Below are 23,332 nucleotides of genomic sequence, written 5' to 3'. Positions count from 1 at the left end.
CTGCGGTACTCTTGCCTGGAGCATCCCACGGACAGAGGAGCCTGGCGGGTCACAGTCCATGGGGTTGCAGACAGTCAGATACAACTGAGCAACTAACACACTAGTGCTCATATTACCATCCAGTCTTGTCCTGCGTGTGAGAGCAGCAACCCCTCAGCTGGGGAACATCTGGGGAACCTTGTGTATAGGCTCCTTTCCTCTTACAGAACCAGAGGGTGAACGCTCATGAAGCAGATGGAAGGGAAATCCAGCATTTGCCCACCCCATGTGCCAGTTCCTTGGGCTCTACCCCCAAAGAAGAAACTAGGAAGAGCTGACATCCAGAGACAAGAGAAATGAGGCCACCAAGGCACATGCCTGCCGAGTCATATCTCATCCCTAACTTAAACATCATCTCAATTTCCAACTGGACATAAATCCCAGTCAAACGCCATCACATCAGCCAGCTTTAATTATCTGCATTGCATGGATGGCCTCCTGACATCTCTCTTGTTTATTTACTTATTGAATCACTTTCTGAACCTCCCCATCACACCCTGAGCCAGGAGCCACCAGTTTGCCTGCTGCTGTATCCTCAGCACCCAGCTCAGAGCTTGCACACTGCAGGTGCTCACTGGCAGCACTTGAATCAATAGAAGAAGCTAGAGCGCCATGACCTTTCCTGCCCTGAAATGAAGACTCCCATCATTTCAAGAGAGGGAAGTATCAGCAGTTAAGCCAGTCAACCGAGGTTCTCAAGTTCATCTGCTGTGGGAAGAAGAGGTAGAGGCACCGGCAGAATTCCACTGAGGCAGGATCACAGTCTCATTACTACTGAGTGACACAAACTTACCAATGCCCTTTCCTGCATCTTTACATCATGAATTGGTTCTCTGCAAAATGAACCACTGATTGATTCCCTGTCTCTCTCCTTCTTGTGAAACATCTGTCTCCTGGTTTAATCAGGAAGCTCCATGAGATTCTCCTATTTATCAAGAAAATAAATAGGCCCCTCCTTCTAACTAATAATAGATAAAGAGCACTGAGGCACATTTATATATGCCAAGAAAACTTTTGTCTGAGCAATTAGGATCTATGATCTTATTCCAGGCCTCTGGCCCATTTTTCAGGAACTAACAAACAAAATAAATCAGCTGTGCTCCAATCTAATTGCAACACAACATAAGACATAGAACTTAATGGGCTGTAACTGGAGAATTATTGTGGAGCAAGTTAGGTTAATCCAGCATGTTGGTCACTCCTGGACCAAACCCGTGGGTTTGATCGATGCCCAGACCTCTCCCCAGCTCCTCCTCCGTAATCTCCCTTTCCCACATGCCACACAGTGAAAGCTCTCATAGATGCTCTTCTCCCCAAAGACACTCGCAGGAAACACCAATATTCTTGGATACTTTAAGATCATACTCTGAACACACCTGGGTGGAAATAGGGCAAGAGCGGGTTTCTGCAAAAAATGATAACCCTTATCTCCTTCTTTCCAGTATTTCTCCCTTCTAGAACTAAAAGGCCAGGTCACTCTCGAGATAAATCATCCAAATAACAACTGATTTCAACATTTCTACTTATGTGTTGCCTGGTGAGCATTGGTATTTAGAAGGATGATCCCAGGGAACCGTAAGATCCTTAGTCATCTACGACTTCATTATGTTCAGAATATCTAGTTTACCAAGGCAGTCAATGTTCTAGAAAGGCCCTTATCAATATCAAGTATTTCGTAAAGGTTTTTTAGAGGGTCTGAACCAAAGACAGGAACTCCTGTCAACTGTGAATTAATCTGAACCTGCTGTATCTAGTTCACCTAAACGTTATTGCTGGAAGAGGCGCATGCCTGTTTACACAGTGCTCCTCACTGTGTGCACACAGGTCAGAAAGAAAGGGAGTGGAAAAGAGGGGGCCAGGAGGAGGTCCATCTTCCCGAGAGACCCCAGAACCAGCTCTGCACCAAGGCCACGCTTCTTCCTGACCACTCACCAGCCCCGTCTCCAAGACTCTGGGCTGGTGAGTGTGGGACGTGGCACCCAGAGGACTGCACACACCTACCGTGAAGACCACCTTCAGGTTATTGAGCATCTCGATCTCCTTCGGGAAGCCCCTGCTGCCCCATCGCACCAGGTAGTTCTCACTGTGGGAAGAGGAGTGGCAGCCCGTTACCGTCAGGGGTCTCAACAGTCATCCAGTAAAGATACCCACTGAGCCTCTGCTGTGGGCCCGACACCATGCTGCTTGCTGGGGACATGGGAGCGTCCGAGACAGACTCCCCCTGTCTGTCCCTCCCTCCAGGAGATCACAGCCCCATCAGAGAGGCAGATGTGAGACCAGCTGGGCCATGGAATTACTAATATATGTGTGTTCACAACCTCTTTCCCTCTCCTATCCGGCAAGCAAATGCTAACCCAGCTGCCTAATGTTTTGAAGAGCAGCAGTTTTCTCTGTAGATAAAGACTGGCAGAGGAAATGGATCCTTTCCTCTCAAGGGAAAGGATTTTTACGTGTCTCACTGGACATTCAGAATATATGTGGCAGCCTCTGTAGCAGGTCCTTAAAAAGTTAAACACAGAGTTGCCATGTGACCCAGCAATTCTACTCCTAGGTATCTACCTAGGAGAAATAAAGACATATATTCATACAAAAACTTATACATGGATGTTCATAACAGAGTTATTCATAATAGCCAAAAAGTAGAAACAACCTAAATGTCCATCAGCTGATGAATGGATTAAAAAAATGTGGTATATCCATTCAACAGACCCTCACTAAGCCATAAAAGGGAGTATAGTACTGATTGACAATTACTATAGCATGGATGAATCTCTAACATATTATTTTGAGTGAAAGAAGACAGACACAAAAGGCCATATATTATATGATTCCATTTATATTAAATGTCCAGAATAGGCAGGTCCATTGAGACAGAAAGTTGGTTAGTGGCTGTCAGTGGAGTTAAGAACAAGGGCTTTGGGAGTGACTGCTAATGGGTCCAGGTCTTACCACTGAGGTGATGGAAATGCTCTAACAGTAGATACCAGGGATGGTTGAACAGAATTAAAAATATACTAAAACTGAATTGTATGTTAAAAAGTGGCAAAGTTTCTGTTACGTGAATTATGTCAATAGTAATAATAAAAAAGAAAAAATCATTAAAAAACAAACAAAAAGCATATGTTAAGAATATATTAAAATTCCCTGGCAGTCTAGTGGTTAGCACTCCATGCTCTCACTGTTGAGGGCCTGGGTTTAATCCCTGGTTGGGGAACTAAGATCCCACAAACCATACAGCACAGCCCCCCCCAAAAAGAATGTATTTGCCCTTCCCACCCTGTTCCCTTTTCAAGACTTGAGTAAAGATTTGAATGATTTTAAGTGATCCATTGAACCCACTGGATGTAGGACCATTTCCTTGAATGAATGTCACACCGTGATGGGCTACAGAGGGCCTTAGCCAGTATCTAATATACACTTAAGTAACGATTTACATGCAGTCATGACAACTATAGATATATATATAGATAGATAGATAGATATAGATAGATATAGATATATATAGATATATATATAGATATGCAATCATGCTATAAAGAAAACATTCAGGATGTTGTGAGGATGTACATCAGAAGAACCAGCCCTAGTCTGGGTAGTTAGGGGAGTGTTTGCTGAGGATATGACATGTAAATAAAGTTGGCCAGGCAAAGAGAGTGGGAAAAAGAAATGGTTCAGGCAAAGCAACAATGCGTGCAAAGGCCCTGAGATAGGATGGAGCTTATACATCTAAAAAGCAGATCCAAGGGAAAAGTTGTAAGAGAAAAATTAGCAAGATAGGCCAGACCATGTAGGCCATATAGGACTTGAAGATTTTGGCTTGATTCTTACGATGGGGAGAACCCACTGACAGTGTGTATGAAGAGCAGTCCCACAGTTCTGACATCTGATCATCTATCAGCTCATAGCTTCGAGCAGCAGTACACAGTACACACAGCTCTGCCTGGCTCATGCTGGTCAGTCTAGCTGCATCAGCAAGGTCAGGAAATCCAGCACTGCTTTTTTAAAATTTATTTTCATTGGAGTATGTTTGCTTTACAATGTTGCCCTAGTTTCTACTATACAGAAAAATCAGTCAGCTGCATGTATACATATTTCTCCTCCCTTTTGGATTTCCTTCCCATTCAGGTCACCACAGCGCATTAAGTATTGATTATTGATTAGAGTTCCCTGTGCTATACAATAGGTTCTCATTCGTTATCTATTTTATACACAGTATCAATAGTATATATATCAATCCCAATCTCCCAATCTCTCCCACCCCTCCATTTACCCTGGTATCCATACTTTTGTTCTCTATGTCTGTCTCTATTTCTGCTTTGCAAATCCGATCACCTATACCATTTTTCTAGTACTTCTTTAACTTAGGAGAAGATTAGTATAATCTGCTGAGTTGATTCATTCAGCTTTTCATGCCATCCAGGAGCATACCATTGGTTCTAAATAAATGCCCATTATCTTGAATTGGGATATAAACAAAACTCAAAACCAAGTTAGCCCAAAAGACATAATAAGAGACTTCAGCAAACTTAAAGCAAATCACCTTCTTTTTTGAAAAGTTTGTTCTCTCTGATGTTCTGTTCTTTTCTCTCGTTTTACCTCTAGAAGACTAATAAGAATAATCTGAGCAAAGTTCATTGGGGAAATGGAACATATAACAAAAAGAACACAGCATCAGATTAACCAATGGTTAAAATGTAATCAACTTAAGGGAACATTGTTTTAGTAAGATCTAAAAATTTAAGTGGAATTTTCTTCTAAATAACCAAGAAGCCTCTGAGACTCCATATACAAAAAATATGTTTTCATTATTTCCCATTGGTTATTTCTGGACCGCCATAGTGAAATACCTGGGTATTTCTCAGAACCTTTAATTATATGGGGTTTCCCTGATAGCTCAGTTGGTAAAGAATCTGCCTACAATGCAGGAGACCCCAGTTCAATTCCTGGGAAGATCTGCTGGAGAAGGGATAGGTTACCCACTCCAGTATTCTTGGACTTCCCTTGTGGCTCAGCTGGTAAAGAATCCTCCTGCAATGCGGGAGACCTGGGCTCGATCCCTGGGTTGGGAAGATCCCCTGGAGAAGGGAAAGGCTACCTATTCCAGTATTCTGGCCTGGAGAATTTGTCCATGGGATCACAAAGAGTCGGACATGACTGAGTGACTTTCACTTCACTTCACTTCACCATATGTAGCATCCCCAGTAGAGAACTAACTGGCCAGGTCTAAACACCAGGAACCAGAAATTTTATTCTAAGGGAAATAGAATCATAAATAAGAAAAGCAATCTAGAGGGCTGAGCTGGCCCCTTCCATCTTTGCCCAGGGAGATCTGGGTGGTAAATCTGAAGGTCTACCTGGCATTAAGACAGGTAAGACCTCTTCCATAAGACACCCTCCTCAGGGGAAGGGGGAGAACCATTCCAACCCTTTCTTGAGCTTCTTTTGGAAATTAGTTTTGCCCCTGGCCTGATGCCTGAGCTGCTTGCTTTTTGTCCTACAGAAACTTACCTTAAGTTTCCCAAACCAAATCTCTGCAGACATCCCCTGGAATCGGCCCACCTTTCATCTCAATATTGAAAGGTTGACAGTGAAAGTGAAAGTTGCTCGGTCATGTCCAACTCTTTGCGACCCCATGGACATAGTCCCTGGAATTCTCCAGGCCTGAATACTGAGTGGATAGCCTTTCCCTTCTCCAGGGGATCTTCCCAAACCAGGGATCAAAACCAGGTTTCCCGCATTGCAGGCAGATTCTTTACCAGCTGAGCCACAAGGGAAAGGTTGTCCCAGCCAAATTCTCCCCAGCGCACCTCTGGGCCACACTGCTGATGCACTAACTTGCCTGAGGCTCACTGTAGGCACCTCCTGGCTAGGGCAGGCAGGAGTGGGGGAAATTGGTTTCTCAGGGAAATAACAGCTACCCAGCTTCGAGACTGACACGGGGAGTGCTTCCCAGTTCCCCGGCCCCTTTCCTGTATTGGGCCTGCTCTCTTCTTTCTTTGTTTTCTGCTCTTTTTCTCCTTCATTCTTTGGTAGAGGATGGGCTCTACCTCCTCGTGTCCCTGCTCCTCACCCCTCCCTCTCCTAAGGGCTCCTCTGCGTCGCCAGCGCTCTCAAGAGGCATCACTCAGCCATGCCCCGTCGAGCACATCATTCGATGCAGCACATGAGGGGACAGAGCTGCCATCGCACTGATCCATTGCTTCCCTCCCCAGAGCTGGTTCAGGCCATCCATCACTGCGATGAGCCAGCAGGCCAGGCACCCTTGTCAATTCGGCTATGAGGAATCCTTGTGTTTTTTGAGAGGCAAGGAGCACTTTCACGATCTTTGTCACAGGTGTCTCGGGAGCAGCCGGCAGGGAATAGCAAGGAGCCTATGACATGGCCAGCATCTCACGGTGGGTGCTAAGGAAGCAGGAACATTTGCTCAGTGTCTGCTGAGGCCTAGCCAGAGGAGCTGTACTGATTCTTTAAATTAGCGATTTAAGTTTGCTATAAAAAATAGTTTTCCACCATACAGTGCTACAGAGAAGGCAATGGCACCCCACTCCAGTACTCTTGCCTGGAAAATCCCATGGACGGAGGAGCCTGGTAGGCTGCAGTCCATGGGGTCACTATGAGTCGAACACGACTGAGCAACTTCACTTTCACTTTTCACTTTCGTGCATTGGAGAAGGAAATGGCAACCCACTCCAGTGTTCTCGCCTGGAGAAACCCACGGACGGGGGAGCCTGGTGGGCTGCCGTCTCTGGGGTTGCACAGAGGGGGACACGACTGAAGTGACTTAGCAGCAACAACAGCAGCATACAGTGCTAAGACCCTGGTGAGACCTACTGAGGATATCTCATACAACTCTTTCCTTGGTGACAGACTAAATTGGAAACTAGCTTATCTTTGGAGTCAGATGGACCTGGGTAGAAATCTTACCTCTGCCATTTTATAAATATATGTGATCTTGAGCAAGTCATTTGACCTCTCCGAGCCTCACTGTCTCATCCAAATCACATGGAGTAATGAGGATTATATGGGATCGTATACAGACCTCAGTTTAATCTTCTTAGATAGTCAATCTAAGTTTCATAAATGTCTCCAGGAGGGCCATTATTTTCTAAAATGAATTTTGTAAAGTTACTAGGAATTGTATGGGGCTTCCCAGGTGGCTCAGTGGTAAAGAATCCCCCTTCCAAGCAGAAGACACAGGGAAGATTCCCTGGAGGATCTTCCTGGAGAAGGGTTGGGAAGATCCCCTGGAGAAGGAAATGGCAACGCACTGAAGTATTCCTGCCTGGGAAATGCTATGGACAGAGGAGCCTGGCAGGGTATAGCTCATGGGGTCACAAAGAGTCAGACATGACTTAGAAATTTCATCAACACAATCAAGGTAGGAAGATTTCACATTCTCAGTCGCAGTAGAAGGCTCGTGCTCCTGCTGCGATCTACTGCGCCGACTGCGATCTCGAATAGGGACCCGGTGTTGGCTCACAGCCCCACTGGAGGGGACAGGCAGTGCTCAGCTGAGAGGAAGGATGCACTGAGCCACAGGCAGAGGCCAAGGCTGGCCGTGGTGGCCAGAGATCCATCAAAGCCTTTTCTCAGGAGATTCCCAACCCTGTTTTGCCTTCCTTGAAATGAGGTGCCCGGAAGTTCCCTTACCTTCTCCAAGAACAATTAATCAAGGTGATTACAATAATAGCCACTGCCACTTGGAGCACCATTATGACAGGCCCTGTGCTTCATGTGCTTTTTCGTATTAAAAACCTGTGACCCTGTGAGGTTGACACGTACATTTCGCAAATGGGACACTCTGGCTTAAGAAAGATTAAAAACTTGCCCAAGGCTAAGAAGCAGTAAATGGTGGGGCCACAGTGTGAACCTGCCTAGATCCTAGAGTACAGAGCCCACACTCCCAGCCTGTCACTGCCATTGAGGACACAGCATTTTCACCATTCATTTCTTAACTCTCTTTTAAAAAAATTTTTTTTTATTCTATCCAGTGCTATCTGTTTGAATCTTGTTATTTCCGTTGTTTTCCATTAATCAAAAATTGCTTACAAAACCCTACTGTGTGATGTGGATAAACCTAGAGTCTGTCATACAGAATGAAGTCAGTCAGAAACAGAAAAACAAACATCGTATAGTAGCAGGCAGACTGGTCCAAATTGGGAAGGGAGTCCATCAAGGCTGTATACTGTCACTCTGCTTATTTACCTTATATGCAGAGTACACTGTACAAAATGCCAAGCTGGATGAATCACTAGCTGGAATCAATATTGCCAGGAGAAATATCAACAGCCTCAAATATGCAGATGATACCACCCTCATGGCAGAAAGGGAAGAGGAACTAAAGAGCCTCTTGATGACGGTGAAAGAGGAGAGTGAAAAAGCTGACTTACAGCTCAACATTCAAAAAACTAAGATCATGGTATCCAGTCCCATCTCTTCATGAAAAATAGATGGGGAAACAATGGCAGATAGTATTTTCTTGGGCTCCAAAATCACCGTGGACAGTGCCTGTAGCCCTGAAATTATAAGACACTTGTTCCTTGGAACAAAAGCTATGACAAACTTAGGGTATTAAAACCAGAGACATTACTTTGTTGACAATTGTCCTTCTAGTCAAAGTTATGATTTTTCCAGTAGCTATGTACAGATGTGAGAGGTGGACTGAGAGCTGAAGAACTTATGCTTTCGAACTGTGGTGCTAGAGAAGACTCCTGAGAGTCCCTTGAGCAACTAGGAGATCAAACCAGTCCATCCTAAAGGAAACCAATCCTGAATATTCACTGGAAGGGCTGATGGGGAAGCTGAAGCTCCAATATTTTGGTCACCTGATGTGAAGAGCTGACTCACTGGAAAAGACCCTGATGCTGGGAAATATTGAAGGCAGGAGGAGAAGGGGATAACAGAAGATGAGACGGTTAGATGGCATCACCTACTCAATGTACATGAGCTTGAGCAAACTCTGGGAGAAGGAGAGGGAAGCCTGGGTGCTGAGTTCTGGGGTCACAAAGAGTCAGACATGACAGCGTTGAAGAACAACAACACGTATATATGGAATCTAGAAAAAGGGTACTGATGAACTTATTTGTGGAGCAGAAATAGAGAAGCAGATGCAGAGAACGGACACAGCAGGGGAAGGAAAGGGTGGGACATACTGAGATGGCACCATTGACATACATACACTAGCGTGTGTGAAACAGACGGCTAGCGGGAAGCTGTTGTCTAGCGCAGGGAGCTTAGCTCAGTGCTCTGTGATGACCTAGAGAGGCGGGATTGGTGGGACAGGTGGGAGGGAGGGGTATATGTACACATATAGCTGATACACAATATATTTGCTGATACAGCAGGAGCTAACACAGCAGTGTAAAGCAATTATACTTCAATTAAAAACAAAAATACACATATAATATGTTTTCAAAAAAATTTAAAACCCTACTATGTAACTATAACTCTACTTTTGGAAAAAAATGCCATGATAAGTAATATTTCCACCTGACTCCCACACCCTAAAAGAAGTTATGTCCACATTCTCAGTTAGGCTGTTTTTCTACTGGGTGGGAATTTCTCCACAAGCAATGGGGGAAGGAAAAGATGCTCGGACCTCTGCCAACCCCCACCTCCCAAATGCAGAGAAGTCAGGCAATACCGAACATACTTACCTTATGACCATTTGCTTGTTGGGGTCATAGAGAGACATGAAGAGCTCAGCATCTTCCCCAATTCTGCACACAAAGTTTCTCACGAAGACATAGAGGCTATGGGTAGGGGATGAGGAAATCCGGGAATACATTCCATAATCAGGCTGATCTTTTGACTGAGAAGTGGAAGGGAAAAGAGAGGAAAAGAGAAAATTAGCCCTGCACCACTTGGGACAATGGCAAGGTGGCCCAGGATAGTGAGAACTATGTAGGTTTTGAGCCTAAAGATTTCAACATTATGTTCAGGCCTTCTACCAAAAGCTTCTTTTGTCTGAGTCAAGTCACTCTGACTCTCTCGATCTTGATCTTGGGCAATATCGCAAACAATCTAGCCTTCCTTATAAAATTTAGTGTCATGGAAAGCACAAACTACATAACAGGAAAAAATGCTTAAACAGACTTTATCAAAACTAAATATTTTGCTCATTGAAAGATACATTTCTCCCAAGTAAGCACTGGGAGAAAATATATTTGCAAAACATACATCTGATTAAAAAAATTCGCATCTGGAATATACAAAGAATTCTTACAACTCAATGATAAGAAAACCAACCCAATGAAAATGGGCAAGGTATTTGAACAAACATTTCACAAAGAAAGATACAAATGGTAAAGGCCAGTAAGCACATGAAAATTACTAATCATTCAGGGACATTCAAAACAGCAATGAGGTACCCCTACACAACCACTAGACTAAAAGTTAAAAGACTGACAATATCAAGTGTAAAGAATGCACAGAAGCTGGCACTCATCTGTTGCTGATGGAAACACAAGACTGTGAAGCCCTTTTGGGAAATACTATGGCAGTACCTTAAGAACTTAAACATACTCTTATCATACAGTCCAACAATTATTACCCAAAAAGAACAAAAACATTTGCCCACACAAAACTTTGTATGTAAATGTTCATAGCGTTGTTAGCTATAATAGCCCTGAATTAGAAGCAACCCATATAGTTAACAATTGATATAATGATATATACCCTTGGTCAATGGTATAGCAACTGAGCAATGAAAAGGAAAAAACACTAATACACACAACAACATTAAACTAAAAACATCATGCTGAATAAAAGAAGTCAAACACCAAAACCATATGATTCCTTTCATATTAAATTCTAGAAAAGACAGTATAGTCGTGAAAAAGGTTGCCCAAGACTTGGGGTTGAACTGCAAAGAAACTCAAAGAAACTTTTAAGATGTTGGAACTGTTCTATACCTTGAATGTAGTAGAGTTTGCCCAACACTATATATTAATAAGATTCATTAGATTGCAATTTAAAATGAATTAATTTTATTGTATGAAAATTAGATCTCAGTAAAGCTAAAAATAAAATTGTTTTTAAATACTGCACAGTGGTAAAATACTTTAAAAAATACAAATCAGATTAGGTTAACCTTGTAAAGATTATGTTTCCTTGGATCTTTTGTTGGCTTCCTACCACAGTTGGAATAACATCTTCCACAGCTGGAATGACATCTCATTCTTTCCCGTGACTCTTAGGTCCTGTGAGAGCCAACTCCTGCTACCTGCCTCTCCAAAGTATTGCCTAAACTCTTTCACTGCTCTTTAGGCCCCATCCATACTGGCCTTTCTACTCCTTGAACATTCAGAGCTCAGTCCTACCTCAGGGCCTTTGCACATGCCGACCCCCCTCCCCCGCCCCGCCCCGCTGCATTGAACATCTTATCCCCAAATCTTCCTAGGCCTGTTGCCTTCACATTATACAAGTGTCATCTCAGATGTCCCTCCTGGGAGAGGTCTTTCCTGATGGTACCTTTTAAAATAGCTCCTGATTCACTCTGTTTCACATAACCCTAATTGACTGCCTTTTAGAAATTCATCCCCATCTGGAATTATTTACTCAATTACGTTTTTTTTACATTTCTTTTTTCCTCTCTGGAATAGAAAATCCTGGCATTAAACTTCTCATGGGCTGTCTGTAGAATGAATCATGATCTGAGTATAAAACACAACAAAATGCATGTTGTTACTGATCATCTCAGGTCATAGGACAGATGTCCCTTTGAATAATAAACAGTCTGGTTAATTAGATTATTTTAAGCTTATGGTATGCTAAAGCCTGCTTCCTTTGGCCAAACAAAGTCTGTTTCACAAAGCTCACCATCTCTTCTTTAATACGCTCTGTGATTTTATCAGTTGCTTCTTCATGTGCATGGAACAAGCTGATGATGCTGGTATTATCAGGGTCCAAGATATTTCCATCTTCATCTCTGACAATCAGATCAAGCTCAAGGATTCTGAAAAGCAAGAATGTGAGATGAGGATACATCAAGGGAGACAGAAGCCTACAGAACATTGGTGAGAAGTTTCTACCATAAAGTTCACATGATTTCTGAGAGTCATAGGCTCCCTCAGAACAGCTCTACACACATAGCCTTGCACGCGGATGGGAGGCACGGTGATATAGCTCAGCCTTTCTGGGAGGTACTGTAGCAGTGTGTATTTAAAAAAATTTAATGCATATATCCTGTGATACTGAACCTAGAGAAACAACTACACTTGAACAAGGATGTGTGTGCATCAGCAACACACATTTTTTCAGTATTAAAAAAATACCAAAATTAAGTTAGTTATCTAGTTAACACTAAATGTCTGTCAAGAGAGAAAATGGCTAAATAATCTGTAATGGAAGTCGTAATGAAATTCCATGTAGTAGCGCTTTAAAAATATGACACACTTTTGATGTTTCTTTCTTTCTTTATTTGGCTGATCCAGGTCTTAGCACACGGGATCTATGATTTCCACTTTGGTATGTGGGATATTTGTTTTTATTTTTTAGTTCCAGCATTAGTTGCAACATGTGGGATCCAGTTCCCCGGAACAGGAATCGAATCTGGGATCCCTACCTTGGGACTGCGGAGTCTTAGCCACTGGGCCACCAGAGAAGTCCCTAGTTTTGATATGCTTAATGATATATATTAGTGGGGGGAAAATCAAGCTTGAAAAGATGCATACAGAGTGTTTTCAGTGAAAAAACAAAGCAAGGCAGGCATGTTACGTGGGTGCATGTTCAGAGAGAAAGGTATGGACACGTGTACCAACACTACCAACACGTGTATCTGTGAGGAGAGGCAGGGCCCTGGGACTAGCAGGCATGGAGGGGTCAAGGGAGAATTCTGCCTTATCTTTATGTGTTTAATGCTTACATAATAGAACATAATGCAGTATGATATATGGTACATAACGCAGGGAAGGTACTCATGTACCATTAATAATATTTCGAAAATAATTGTTGGGGGTGGGAACCTCAGATTTATCTTTGTTGTCCATGGCTTGGTCTAACTCTGTGACTTCAGGGTCACGAGATTTTCCCGTTTGGTACTGATTTGTTTCAACTGCAGCTGCCATTCTGATTGGCATCAACAACACTAATAACAGCAAAATGCTCACACAGCAGTTGCGATGAGCTGCACATTAAACTGCTCATGCATCGTAAGGCCTTTAGCTTTAATACTAAGGCCTCCCTAGGAGGGAGGTACTATTAACACCTCCGTTCACAGATGAAGAAAAGACTGAGTATAATTTCTTCATGTCACATAGCTAGTAAAGAGTAATGTGGCATATTTGTCTACACTCTTCATTTTCAGTGCAACCCCCTCTAGCACTCTTGCCTGGAGAATCCCAGGGATGGGGGAGCCTGGTGGGCTGCCGTCTATAGCGCTGCACAGAGTTGGACACGACTGAAGCGACTTAGCAGCAGCAGCATTAAATTTACTCATAAAAAATTCTAAAATGTACAATTTCTCCTTTTTAACAAAGTACAATAAAACATAAAAACCCAAAAACAGAACACTTGACACTTACAATTCAAAATCAAATTAGCAGAACATTAAATATTTACAAAACTGTATCTTTAAAATACATCCAATTTTGTAGAATTGACAAAAAAGAATGGCTCAAAAATGCACCTTTGTGGTATACGTTCTAGTTAACAGGCTCTTAGAAGCAGTACTGGGTTGGGGGACGGGGTTTATGTGTGCAGAGGTCCTCACTTAAAGCTGCCTTTGCACTTGATGTTGACTTGGAGGCACTCCGTTGTCCATACATAGAAAGGAGGGGGAGGTGGGCTGATGGAGACTCCGAGAGCAGCAGCAGTGGTCCTGCTTAGGACTCACTATCGAGTACCAGATTGGGAATAGCAGGATTTTCACCTCGTATTTGAGAACTGGATTGAAAGGCACATCTCTCCTCTCATCCAAATGCAAACAGGAGGGAGCCAAAGCTCACCCATTTGTCCACATTCATTAGGAAATTAACTTCCAACTAGATGTGACTCATAATATTGCACAGCCGTGCTGCTGAACGGGCGACGCTACAGGGGAATAAATGCATTCGACTGATGCGGAGCAGAGGCTCTCAAGACCTGGGAGAAGATGGACTACAGCCGACACATAATTCAACGCCAAGATCTCTCTAGCTCCTTTCTCTTCAAAATGTATCAAAGGGGATTTGGCTCTAAAAATGTATGACTAAAACAAAATTCTCCCGGGTCCAGCTGTCTTGGGATTTGAAGGATTCATTTGAGGATTCCTCATTCCTTAGATACCAAAGAGCTTGTCCATTATCAGTTTCATCTGAAACCTGGAAGCTTTAGTCATCAAGGGGCAGGACTGAACCAGGGTCAGGAGAGGCTGCTTTCTGCTGGGACGTCAGACCATTCACTTTGGCGAACAGAGCATTTTGACAGTTTTTCCTTAGGAGGTAAGCCCCGCAGCTCTCTTCTGCTCCAGAAAGTCAAATGAACCCAGGACAGAAAAGGGTAGGGGAGGAAACCCTTACTGTATGCGTTTTTCAAAAAATTAATATTATTTTAAGGTGAAGCAAAGAGAAATGGCTTTTTCTGTGGCTCCCCATCATTCTCTGGACAAATCTGAATTTTTTCTACCTGGCACTCAGACCCTGAGGTTTCAGCCACAGTCATGCTCATCTCTCAGCAACTCTAAGCTTCTCTCTCTCTCTCTCTCTCTCTCTCTCTCTCTCTGAACTCTTCACCTAATAATTCCTGCCAGTCTTGTTTGATGCAGAGCAGGTGTCACCCTCCTGCCCTGCCCCCTTCACCCTGTTACTTCTCTTCCTCTTCTCAGGAAATGCATGACTTCCTACTCAAGTGTCTGTTTACTTCCTCTTACTAACCGCCACGGTCCTCCAGGAGGCAGTCGAAGACAGAGGTTAAGTGTTGGAATTCTGGAGCCAAGTCACCTGGTTCAAATTCCAGTGCCTCCTAGTCAAAATGACCTAATCAACCTGTGAGTCTCCGTTTCCTCATCTAATAGAAATAATAACAGTACCTGCCTCATAGAGGGGTCATAAGACTTGGCTCTTATGTTAAGACATGAAAAGTACTCTAAAGTGTACCTGGCAGAGAGTAGGCACTCAGAAATTTACAATTAGTTCCCTTTGCTTGCCTTTTGTTGCTGCTACAGAGAGAGGCTGTATTTTGTAAATACTGTGTCCTGAGTGCCTATAAGGTGTTCAATAGAAGTCTGATGGCTGAATGAAGGAACAGAATCTCTGAGGGCAGAAACAAGCTGATCTGTCCTCCAAGATTCAGAGTCCTGCTCCCCTGACTCACAGCCTGAGCTTATGGTGCTCGTGCTATTCCTGACACTTGGACCAGAAATATGGCCTTTTGGCTTTCAGAAAGGTATCCATCCCATTTCAGAGCTGTAAGCCCCTGAGACACCAGATCTGCATTCATTTAAAGTGCCCATCTCTCTCTCTCTCTCTTCCGGCTGAAGTCGTCAGGGAAGCGAAGCAAAAAGCAAAGGGCCTCTCAGCTCAGGGCCTCAGCCTCTGAGGGTGTCTCTCACTTCCCCAAAGACGACTGACTGAAACAGAAAGCACAGTGCTGGTCCGGGGATTCTTCAGAGGGAAGCTGATCAAGGGAGGACCTTGTCTCTCCCTTCACCACCATTCACCTGCTGAGTGCACACCCTCGGCCCAGCACATCTAAATGGATCTGCCTTAGAGGAGCTCTCGGCACAGCCCTGAAGACAGGCCACTAAGGAGGTAGTTACTCTTCAGCGTGCAAGGGCCCACAGAAGTGCCTAACCCAGCAGGGATGGGGTGGGGGAAATCAAGAACGGCTTCCTGAGAGTGGTGACCATTTCTTTCCATCCTTGTCAGAAGCCCCCATGAGGAAGCATCCAAAGGTCACAGATGCCGTCATTACAAAGCAGCAAAACTCACTCCAGTCCGACAACCCAGCTGTGAGCATGCTCAGCTAAAGGTGACCCTGTTCCAGTGGCGGCGACAGCTGCAGAGCGAACCCCTCCTGTCACTTTGGGACGGCGAGCATGGTGAGCAGGTGCGGACTCGCTTGCCAGCTGCCAGCAAGGCAACCAGCAAAGGGACTGCTCCTGGGATGGGAAGCAGCTGTAAGCTGAGCCCATTGACTATCTTTGGATCATCTTCCTAGTGCATGTGACAAAGGTAAGGAAGTCTGACTGCTAGGAAAAAAACATTTTTTATTCCCACTGAATAGACTTTCTACTTCCTCCTCAGGCCCTATGTTCCAGTCTTCAGACCCACTTTGCAGTCTTCTGAACGTGCTACGTTCTCCCATGCACTCCCACCCTCCCTTTATTTAAAGCCTACCTAATGCTTCTTTATCTTTCAAAATTTAGGCCTGGTTACCTCCTTTAGGAAGAAGCCTTCCTTGACTTCCTTCTCCAAATTGAATTAGGAAGACTCTTGCCGCCTAAGCCATCAAAGTTACCACAATACATACCAATACTTTGCTTGTTGCTCACTCTTAACTAGACTGCCGTACTCTTAGTGTATGGGAACTTTTATTTCTGTGGCCTCAAAAAACCTAGCAGGGAATCAGGCCAAACGGGCTTCCCTGGTGGCCCAGATGGTAAAGAATGTGCCCACAAGGCAGGAGACCCAGGTTTGATCCCTGGATCAGGAAGATCCCCTGGAGAAGTGAATGCAACCCACTTCATGTTCTTGCCTGGAGAATTCCACGGACAGAAGAGCCTGGTGGCCTACAGTTCACAGGGTCGCAAAGATTCAGATATCACTGAGCAACTAACACTTGTAAGTGCTCAAAACGTGTTTGCTTTTGAAGAACAGAAACTAGTCTGGAGAGCATTCACTTAACTAGGAGGGAGGGGAAGCCTTTACAATTCTCAAATGCTATCCAAGTAGTATAATGGTGAGGTCCAGAGACTCTGGAGACAAACTGCCTGGGTCTAAATTCTGGTTCTGCCTTTTAGTAACTATGATTTTGGGCATGTAGCTTAACTTCTTTAAGTGTCTCAGCTTCTTCATTTGAAAACATGAGGATACTAAAACTGCCTACCTCGTAGAGTTGTTATAAGAATTAAATAAGACAATGAATGTGAAACCCTTAGCTTAAGACTGGTGCACAATAAGCTTGGATTAGGGGGTAGTTATAACCACTACCATTATTAGTGCATTGATTTGCATCAAAAAACTTGTAAGACCTTCTCCTCAACTTCACAGCATTCAGACTAACCAATTTCTGCTTCTCCCACTTTGCAGAAATGCTTTTGTAACTGTGCATTTGCGTTACCAATGGCTTAGATAATTTAGGATGGGGGAAGGGACGTAAAGTCTCCCATTGGGATTGAAGAGGGGGCGGTTGTAAATGCAGGAATGAAACGACAACTAAGCCAAAACGAACCAGCATGACTTTACTCCCCAGCTCCTCGGAAGTAGGTTAACTGAGTGTCCTAAATCTCTAGCCTGCTAATAACCACTGCATAAGCAAGCCCGTCTCCACTTGTGTTTCCCCGCGTCCCACGGGGTGATTACAAAGGCACAAAAGCATGGGCCCCTTGGTAGCAGCTTCTCCCAAATAGAAAGTGGCAAACTAATCACTAAAAGTGAAACCTAGTTTCTCAGAGGGTGAGAGGAAAGAAGGGGGGTGGAGGTGGGGAAAAAAGCCTCTTTTTTGGAGGAAAGAGAGGTTACTTGTTGCCATAGTCAATTTTGGATGTGACTTTCTGCTTCAGTTCCTTTAGCTCGTCCTTGGGCAAAGTTCCTGAGAGGAGCTGGGACCGCCACTCCATCAAGTCATACATCATGGACTGCACCTGGAGAAAACGCTCCTTCTTGCTGGCCTAGGAGAAAAAACAGGAAGCAATCCACAGTCACCTGCACCCAAGATCTGGAGCATCTCTTTGGCAAACTGAGCTAGAGTCGAGCAGGCATGTTCATGCACCATGGCTTGAGTGCCTGCCTGGCCCCACCCGGCTGTGAAGGGATTGGGTGGTGGTCTTTGTCATTGACATGTTTCCTTCCCTGGGGCCACAGGGGTCTCTCAAAAGCAAAAGTAGCAATCCTAATCAGTTCCCGGTTTTCAAAAAAAGAAAGGGTTATTTCTGACTCTTATCCAAAAAGATACATGTTGAGCAGGAATGCCATGAACATCTGCTGCAATACAGGCCTCAGAGGCCAGGCCCTTTAAGGCGAAGAACCAGGGCCCCTCTCTGTTAGAACAGGCCTATTTCTAGGGCAGTGTTCCCCCAAGCGTGGCATGTGCATAGCCCATGGGACATAGGATGGTTCTTGGCGTTACAAAGACACAAGGTCGCATATTAGGGATTCAAATGGTGATTCTCCTCTACTTTCCTCCTATCTGTCTGTTTAGGGGATGAGAAAGCTGCAGTTTCTTAGCAATATGTCTTGAACCCCTCTCTCACACTTGTTAATTCATTTTTTTCAGTGAAAGGAGAGAGAAATTCTTGGGCTCAGAGCTTTTAACAGGTACCATGCTGCTGCTGCTGCTAAGTCGCTTCAGTCGTGTCCGACTCTGTGCGACCCCATAGACGGCAGCCTGCCAGGCTCCCCTGTCCCTGAGATTCTCCAGGCAAGAATACTGGAGCGGGTTGCCATTTCCTTCTCCAATGCATGAAAGTGAAAAGTGAAAGTGAAGTCGCTCAGTCGTGTCCGACTCTTAGCGACCCCGTGGACTGCAGCCCACCAGGCTCCTCCATCCATGGGATTTTCCAGGCAAGAGTACTGGAGTGGGGTGCCATTGCCTTCTCTGAACAGGTACCAAAGGAAACACTTAATAACACTGTTCTGTTATCCCTGTATTTACTTGATTAATACACAGGACTATATATATATATAGTCTCTCTATATATGTGCGTATACAAACGGCTTCCTTGTTGGCTCAGCCAGTAAAGAATCTGTCTGCAATACAGGAGACCCTAGTTCAATCCTTGGGTCAGGAAGATTCCCCTGGTAAAGGGAATGGCTACTTACTCCAGTATTCTTGCCTGGAGAACCCCATGGACAGAGGAGTCTGGCAGGCTACAGTCCATGAGATTGCAAAAAGCTGGACATGACATAACAACTAACCCACTGTTGTATATATGCATGTGTATATATATGTAAGAGTAGTACTTTCCTGAGTTTCATGAGTTTTTCCAGCACTCATGGAACCTGAGGCTAGGTTGGAGTGAGTGTCATGGGAGTCCCCGAATTTGCACCAGTTTGGGCACAGAGGTTAAAGCGTCTGCCTGCAGTGCGGGAGACCAGGGTTCGATCCCTGGGTCGGGAAGGAAATGGCAACCCACTCCAGTATTCTTGCTTGAAGAATCCCATAGAGGGAGGAGCCTGGCGGGCTACAGTCCACGGGGTCACAGAGTCGGACACGACTCAGCGACTTCACTTCGGACAGAAATGCAAGTAGCCCGAGGACCTGGCAACTGAAGTGAGGGCAAAGGCACTCAGTCGCACAGAATTGAGCCCTCACACCTGTGTGGCCAGTGCCAGAACGAAAGGGAATGGTCTTATAGGGCATTCGGCTGGTGTAGGAGAGTTGGAGAATTGTTGGAACGAGACAGCATGTTGTAAAAGTCCTTGTGTAAGTCATTTAAATTTACTGAAAAGGAAGACAATTCAGCTATTAAGTAAATACTTAATGTGCAGTATGTGGATAAGGCAAGAATCGTGGAAGTGTAAGAGTCACTTTAGTAGGGTAAAGGGCATGATGAACTTGCCATTCAAAGATTTCTTAAAGAAAATGTCAAGCTTCCATGGTGCATGTGTCAAAGGCATGGTGGAGACAAATAATACATCACTTTAGCCTTAAATCTGCTGTCTGCCCCATAAACTTTACTGACAACTTTTGGGAAACCTATAGAAGGTAATTGAAAGTGTCCGTTACCATACACTATGAAAGAGCCACATAGGAGTAACATTCATGCCCATAAAAGGTGAGCATACACACAGCACCGAGCACCAGCGCGCGTACAGGATGCTGTGACGAATATGCACGAAGCCTCGGTGGACACTAACTCTCAGTGTAACGGTTTTCTTAGCTATCCACTCTCATTAGGAGTTTTAGAAGCATCAAAGGAGGATTTAAAATTAGATTTACTTCAATACAAGGAAAACATGCAAACTACGCTCTTAATTTTTCCAGGGTCAAATTCTCTCATAGATCTGATGACAATAGTCATTAGTTAATTGATACATGAGAACAGTATTTTTCAAGGTGTTATCAGCAGACCACCAAATCAAAATCCCTGCATTTTATTAAAATGCAGAGCCCCGCTGAAGGAAGCTTTACTTTCAGTAGCATTCAAGGTGACACTTAAGTACATTCAAGTTTGAGAAGATTTTCATTAGTTTAAAAAAAAAAAAGAAGGATCACTGCAGATGCCCATTTACTGTGACTCTGTCACTAACTCACTGCGTGGCTCTGAAAGTCACCTAACTTCTCTGGGCTTTGATGACTTCATACTGCTTGTAATACTATGTCAAGGCTACATTCCAAACCTGAACCAAGCCACAAACTGTAAGCAGCTTCCACCCCAGGGTTGAGCAGGGTTTCAAGTCTCACCACGTAGAGCTGTTTCCAGATGCTGCCCCATTCCCAAAGTGTCGTTGTCACTTCTTGTGCCAGAGGAATTTCTGCAGGAATAATGTTCTCAATATTTCTATTTAAGGTGGGAGAGAAAATGGTGTGAAATTGAGACCCAGGTGCTAACAAGATAAAATGCTGGCAAATTTGCATTAAGCTGCAGCTGCTGAGAGGGGGCCTTGCTGGCAGGAGGCTAAACCACTTCTAATAGCCGCACCAATTACATTATGCAAATGCAAGGGGCTTCCTTTTTCTCTGTCCTCCTGCACTGAGGTGGGCCCTTCAAGCTCATTATTCAGGATTAATCTACTTTAATTCAGTTCAAAGGCAGCTGCCAGTGAAAAGTTTGATTCTCCAAATGTACTAATACCCCCTCAGAATCAGATGCGAACACGAATCAATTTGCATTGGAGACAAACACAGGCACGAAGAAGACAGAGCCTTCACATCTGCCAAGTCAGGCTTTCAAAGCAGACAGGATGCAGGCACCCATGAGCCACCAGAGTCGAGTCTGGGGAAAGACGCAAATACCTTTTTTTCTCCACTGTCACTTCTTTGATGTAGATAAAGGATTTTGGAAAAATGCCCTGTGGGGATGAGATAAGATAAGATGAGATTGAATGACTTGTCCCTACAGAAAAAACTGACCCCAGGTCTTCATGATTGTTTTAAAAGCTACTAACTGGTAAAAACCTCCAACTTCACAGGAATAATTCCAGTTGCACAGAACAAGTGGTGGGTGTTAAATTCACTCATTTAGGCCTAATTCCTCTCCCCTTCTTCAGCAGTTGTTCAGGATCCCACAATAGCCCTAGATTCCAAAGAATGCTCTAACCTCACTGCGATCACTCACACTATCAGATGGGCATGGCAGGAGCGCTTGAGAGGTTCACTCTAAGGGAGAAAGGTTCTCTGCCTTTCCCCTCTCCTGCCCAATTTAGGGAAAGCAGCCACCCTGTACTGTCAGAGAAGGTCAGGTCCTGAAGCAACAATGTCCCTGGTTAGCATGTGGGCTGCTTTGGTTTGAGATCACTTTCTTTCTGGATTTATTTGATTGTTCTCTAGAGAGCAGACAGGGATCATGCCTTCTAATACAGTACGTCAGGGAGGAAGGAAGGAGCACCTATTATTTCCTTTCTCCATAAGCTTGCCTCAATTGACAAGAGAAGTTGAGCAACTACTTGGACATTCCTTCATCAGTTTAGCCAATGTGTACACTGGGGACACGAGGTAACTGTACTAGGTACCGTGAGATGTCAGGAAATGAGCAAAGCACGTGCATCTCCCGCGGAGATGGTGGTGTGGTGTGGGGCTAGGGCAGAGGAACTCCCTGAGGGCTGAGACTGGACCTGTCCCTCCTGAGTCACATTGGAAACATAGGTGAGGAAAGGACGAATGCCCCAAGCCAGCTAAAGAAAGACAGTAGAAGATAAATTTCAAATAAAAAACACACGATTCAATGGGACTGGAAAAATCATATATGGCTGGCATATTAGGAAAATTTTCAGGGAGAAGAGAGCTCTGGAAGCCGGCCTTAAAGAAGGAGTGAAGGGGGAACGGATCAAGGTACAGCAGAGAAAACACTGGACCCAAGGAGAGAGGAGTGAAATCAGTTTTCAGAGGCGCAACAGCGGGAAGTAATCGCCCAGGGGACTGGCAGGGTCACGCACAGACACCCAATATTGTCCCAAATAAAAACAAAATTGTCCTCACCTGTAACATCTTGTGCTTTACAAGGTATCCCCTATACCAATCTGCAAAGAGAAAACAAAGAAACAGGTCTTTCATCTATTCTTACAAGTCCCTTGCTGGGCTTTACTGTTGTTGCTGCTTGTTTTTCACTAGCAAAGCAACTGCAAAGTGTTTTAGACCTTAGGTCTAGCTCAAAGCCCTAGGATGCAACTCATTCTATTGAATGAGTTGCCAACATCTCCAAAAAGTGACCAAAAATACAGGAATTTCACATAAAAATGCAAATTTAATCCTTCTTTTAAAAAAAACAACAACAGGAGGCCAGTGCTCCGCGCTGGCTGCAGTTGGCTAGTGGTGAGGGGCAGCTGGTCTCATCAGACAGAAGGAGGCATCTGCAACTCACCCGCCTCTACCCAGCCCCTCTCTTCTTTCTATCACCTGCCTGCATCCTTCCTGTGTTCATACGCATGTTTTCAACCTCTGCCTTAGGAACACAGAAAGGCTGAGAATGTCTGAGGAGTTTGGCAAACATCCTACAATAATGCCCGCAGTTCTAACAGCAGCAAATTGTGTCTAACATGTGATCTGCAGAAGTTAGTCATTACAAAACAGATAGGTTCAGGAGTGGGTGAAAGGACAGGAGTTTTAAAAGATTCTTCCCTTTGAAGGAATATCAAGAATGATTCAATTAACAGAAATCCAAATTACATACACAGTCCTTGGACAAAATGAGCCTTGGTATAGCAAGTATTGATGACTATAATGAGTCTCCTCGCCTTTGAAATGATTCAAGCACAGCCAAGTAGTGGCATTTGTTATCTCTGTAAATAAAAAGCGTCTGCCGGGAGGCTCATTAGCAAATCCTCATTACTGGGCTGACAGATTGCTGTCGAAATATGTTCTCAACAGACATAAGTGTGAGCTCCAAAACAAACATTTAAAATGCAAAGTCACCCCTCATAGTCATGAACTAGCTAAAGAAAGTTCTAAAGCAACAGGGGCCCAAAGTGGTACCTATTTTAAGAGACAGAAAGGT

General features: G+C 44.2%; 1 protein-coding gene across 1 annotated transcript in view; it reads right to left on the bottom strand.

Annotated features, from left to right (window-relative positions):
- Positions 1 to 23,332, bottom strand: part of DOCK2 (dedicator of cytokinesis 2) — a 448,493-nt gene that overhangs the window by 414,477 nt on the left and 10,684 nt on the right. Inside the window, exons 2-8 of the mRNA XM_052659358.1 lie at positions 22,318 to 22,358; positions 21,136 to 21,191; positions 20,584 to 20,680; positions 17,700 to 17,848; positions 11,860 to 11,995; positions 9,696 to 9,850; positions 2,041 to 2,122 (exon numbers count right to left, since the gene is read on the bottom strand). Of these exons, the coding sequence (XP_052515318.1) occupies positions 2,041 to 2,122; positions 9,696 to 9,850; positions 11,860 to 11,995; positions 17,700 to 17,848; positions 20,584 to 20,680; positions 21,136 to 21,191; positions 22,318 to 22,358 (716 nt within the window). The remainder of the gene's footprint in view (positions 1 to 2,040; positions 2,123 to 9,695; positions 9,851 to 11,859; positions 11,996 to 17,699; positions 17,849 to 20,583; positions 20,681 to 21,135; positions 21,192 to 22,317; positions 22,359 to 23,332) is intronic.

Source organism: Budorcas taxicolor, chromosome 20 (genome assembly GCF_023091745.1).
Source record: "Budorcas taxicolor isolate Tak-1 chromosome 20, Takin1.1, whole genome shotgun sequence".
Lineage (NCBI taxonomy): Eukaryota > Metazoa > Chordata > Mammalia > Artiodactyla > Bovidae > Budorcas > Budorcas taxicolor.
The sequence above is the reverse complement of the archived record's forward strand: the minus strand, read 5'-3'. Positions and strand labels throughout refer to the sequence as shown.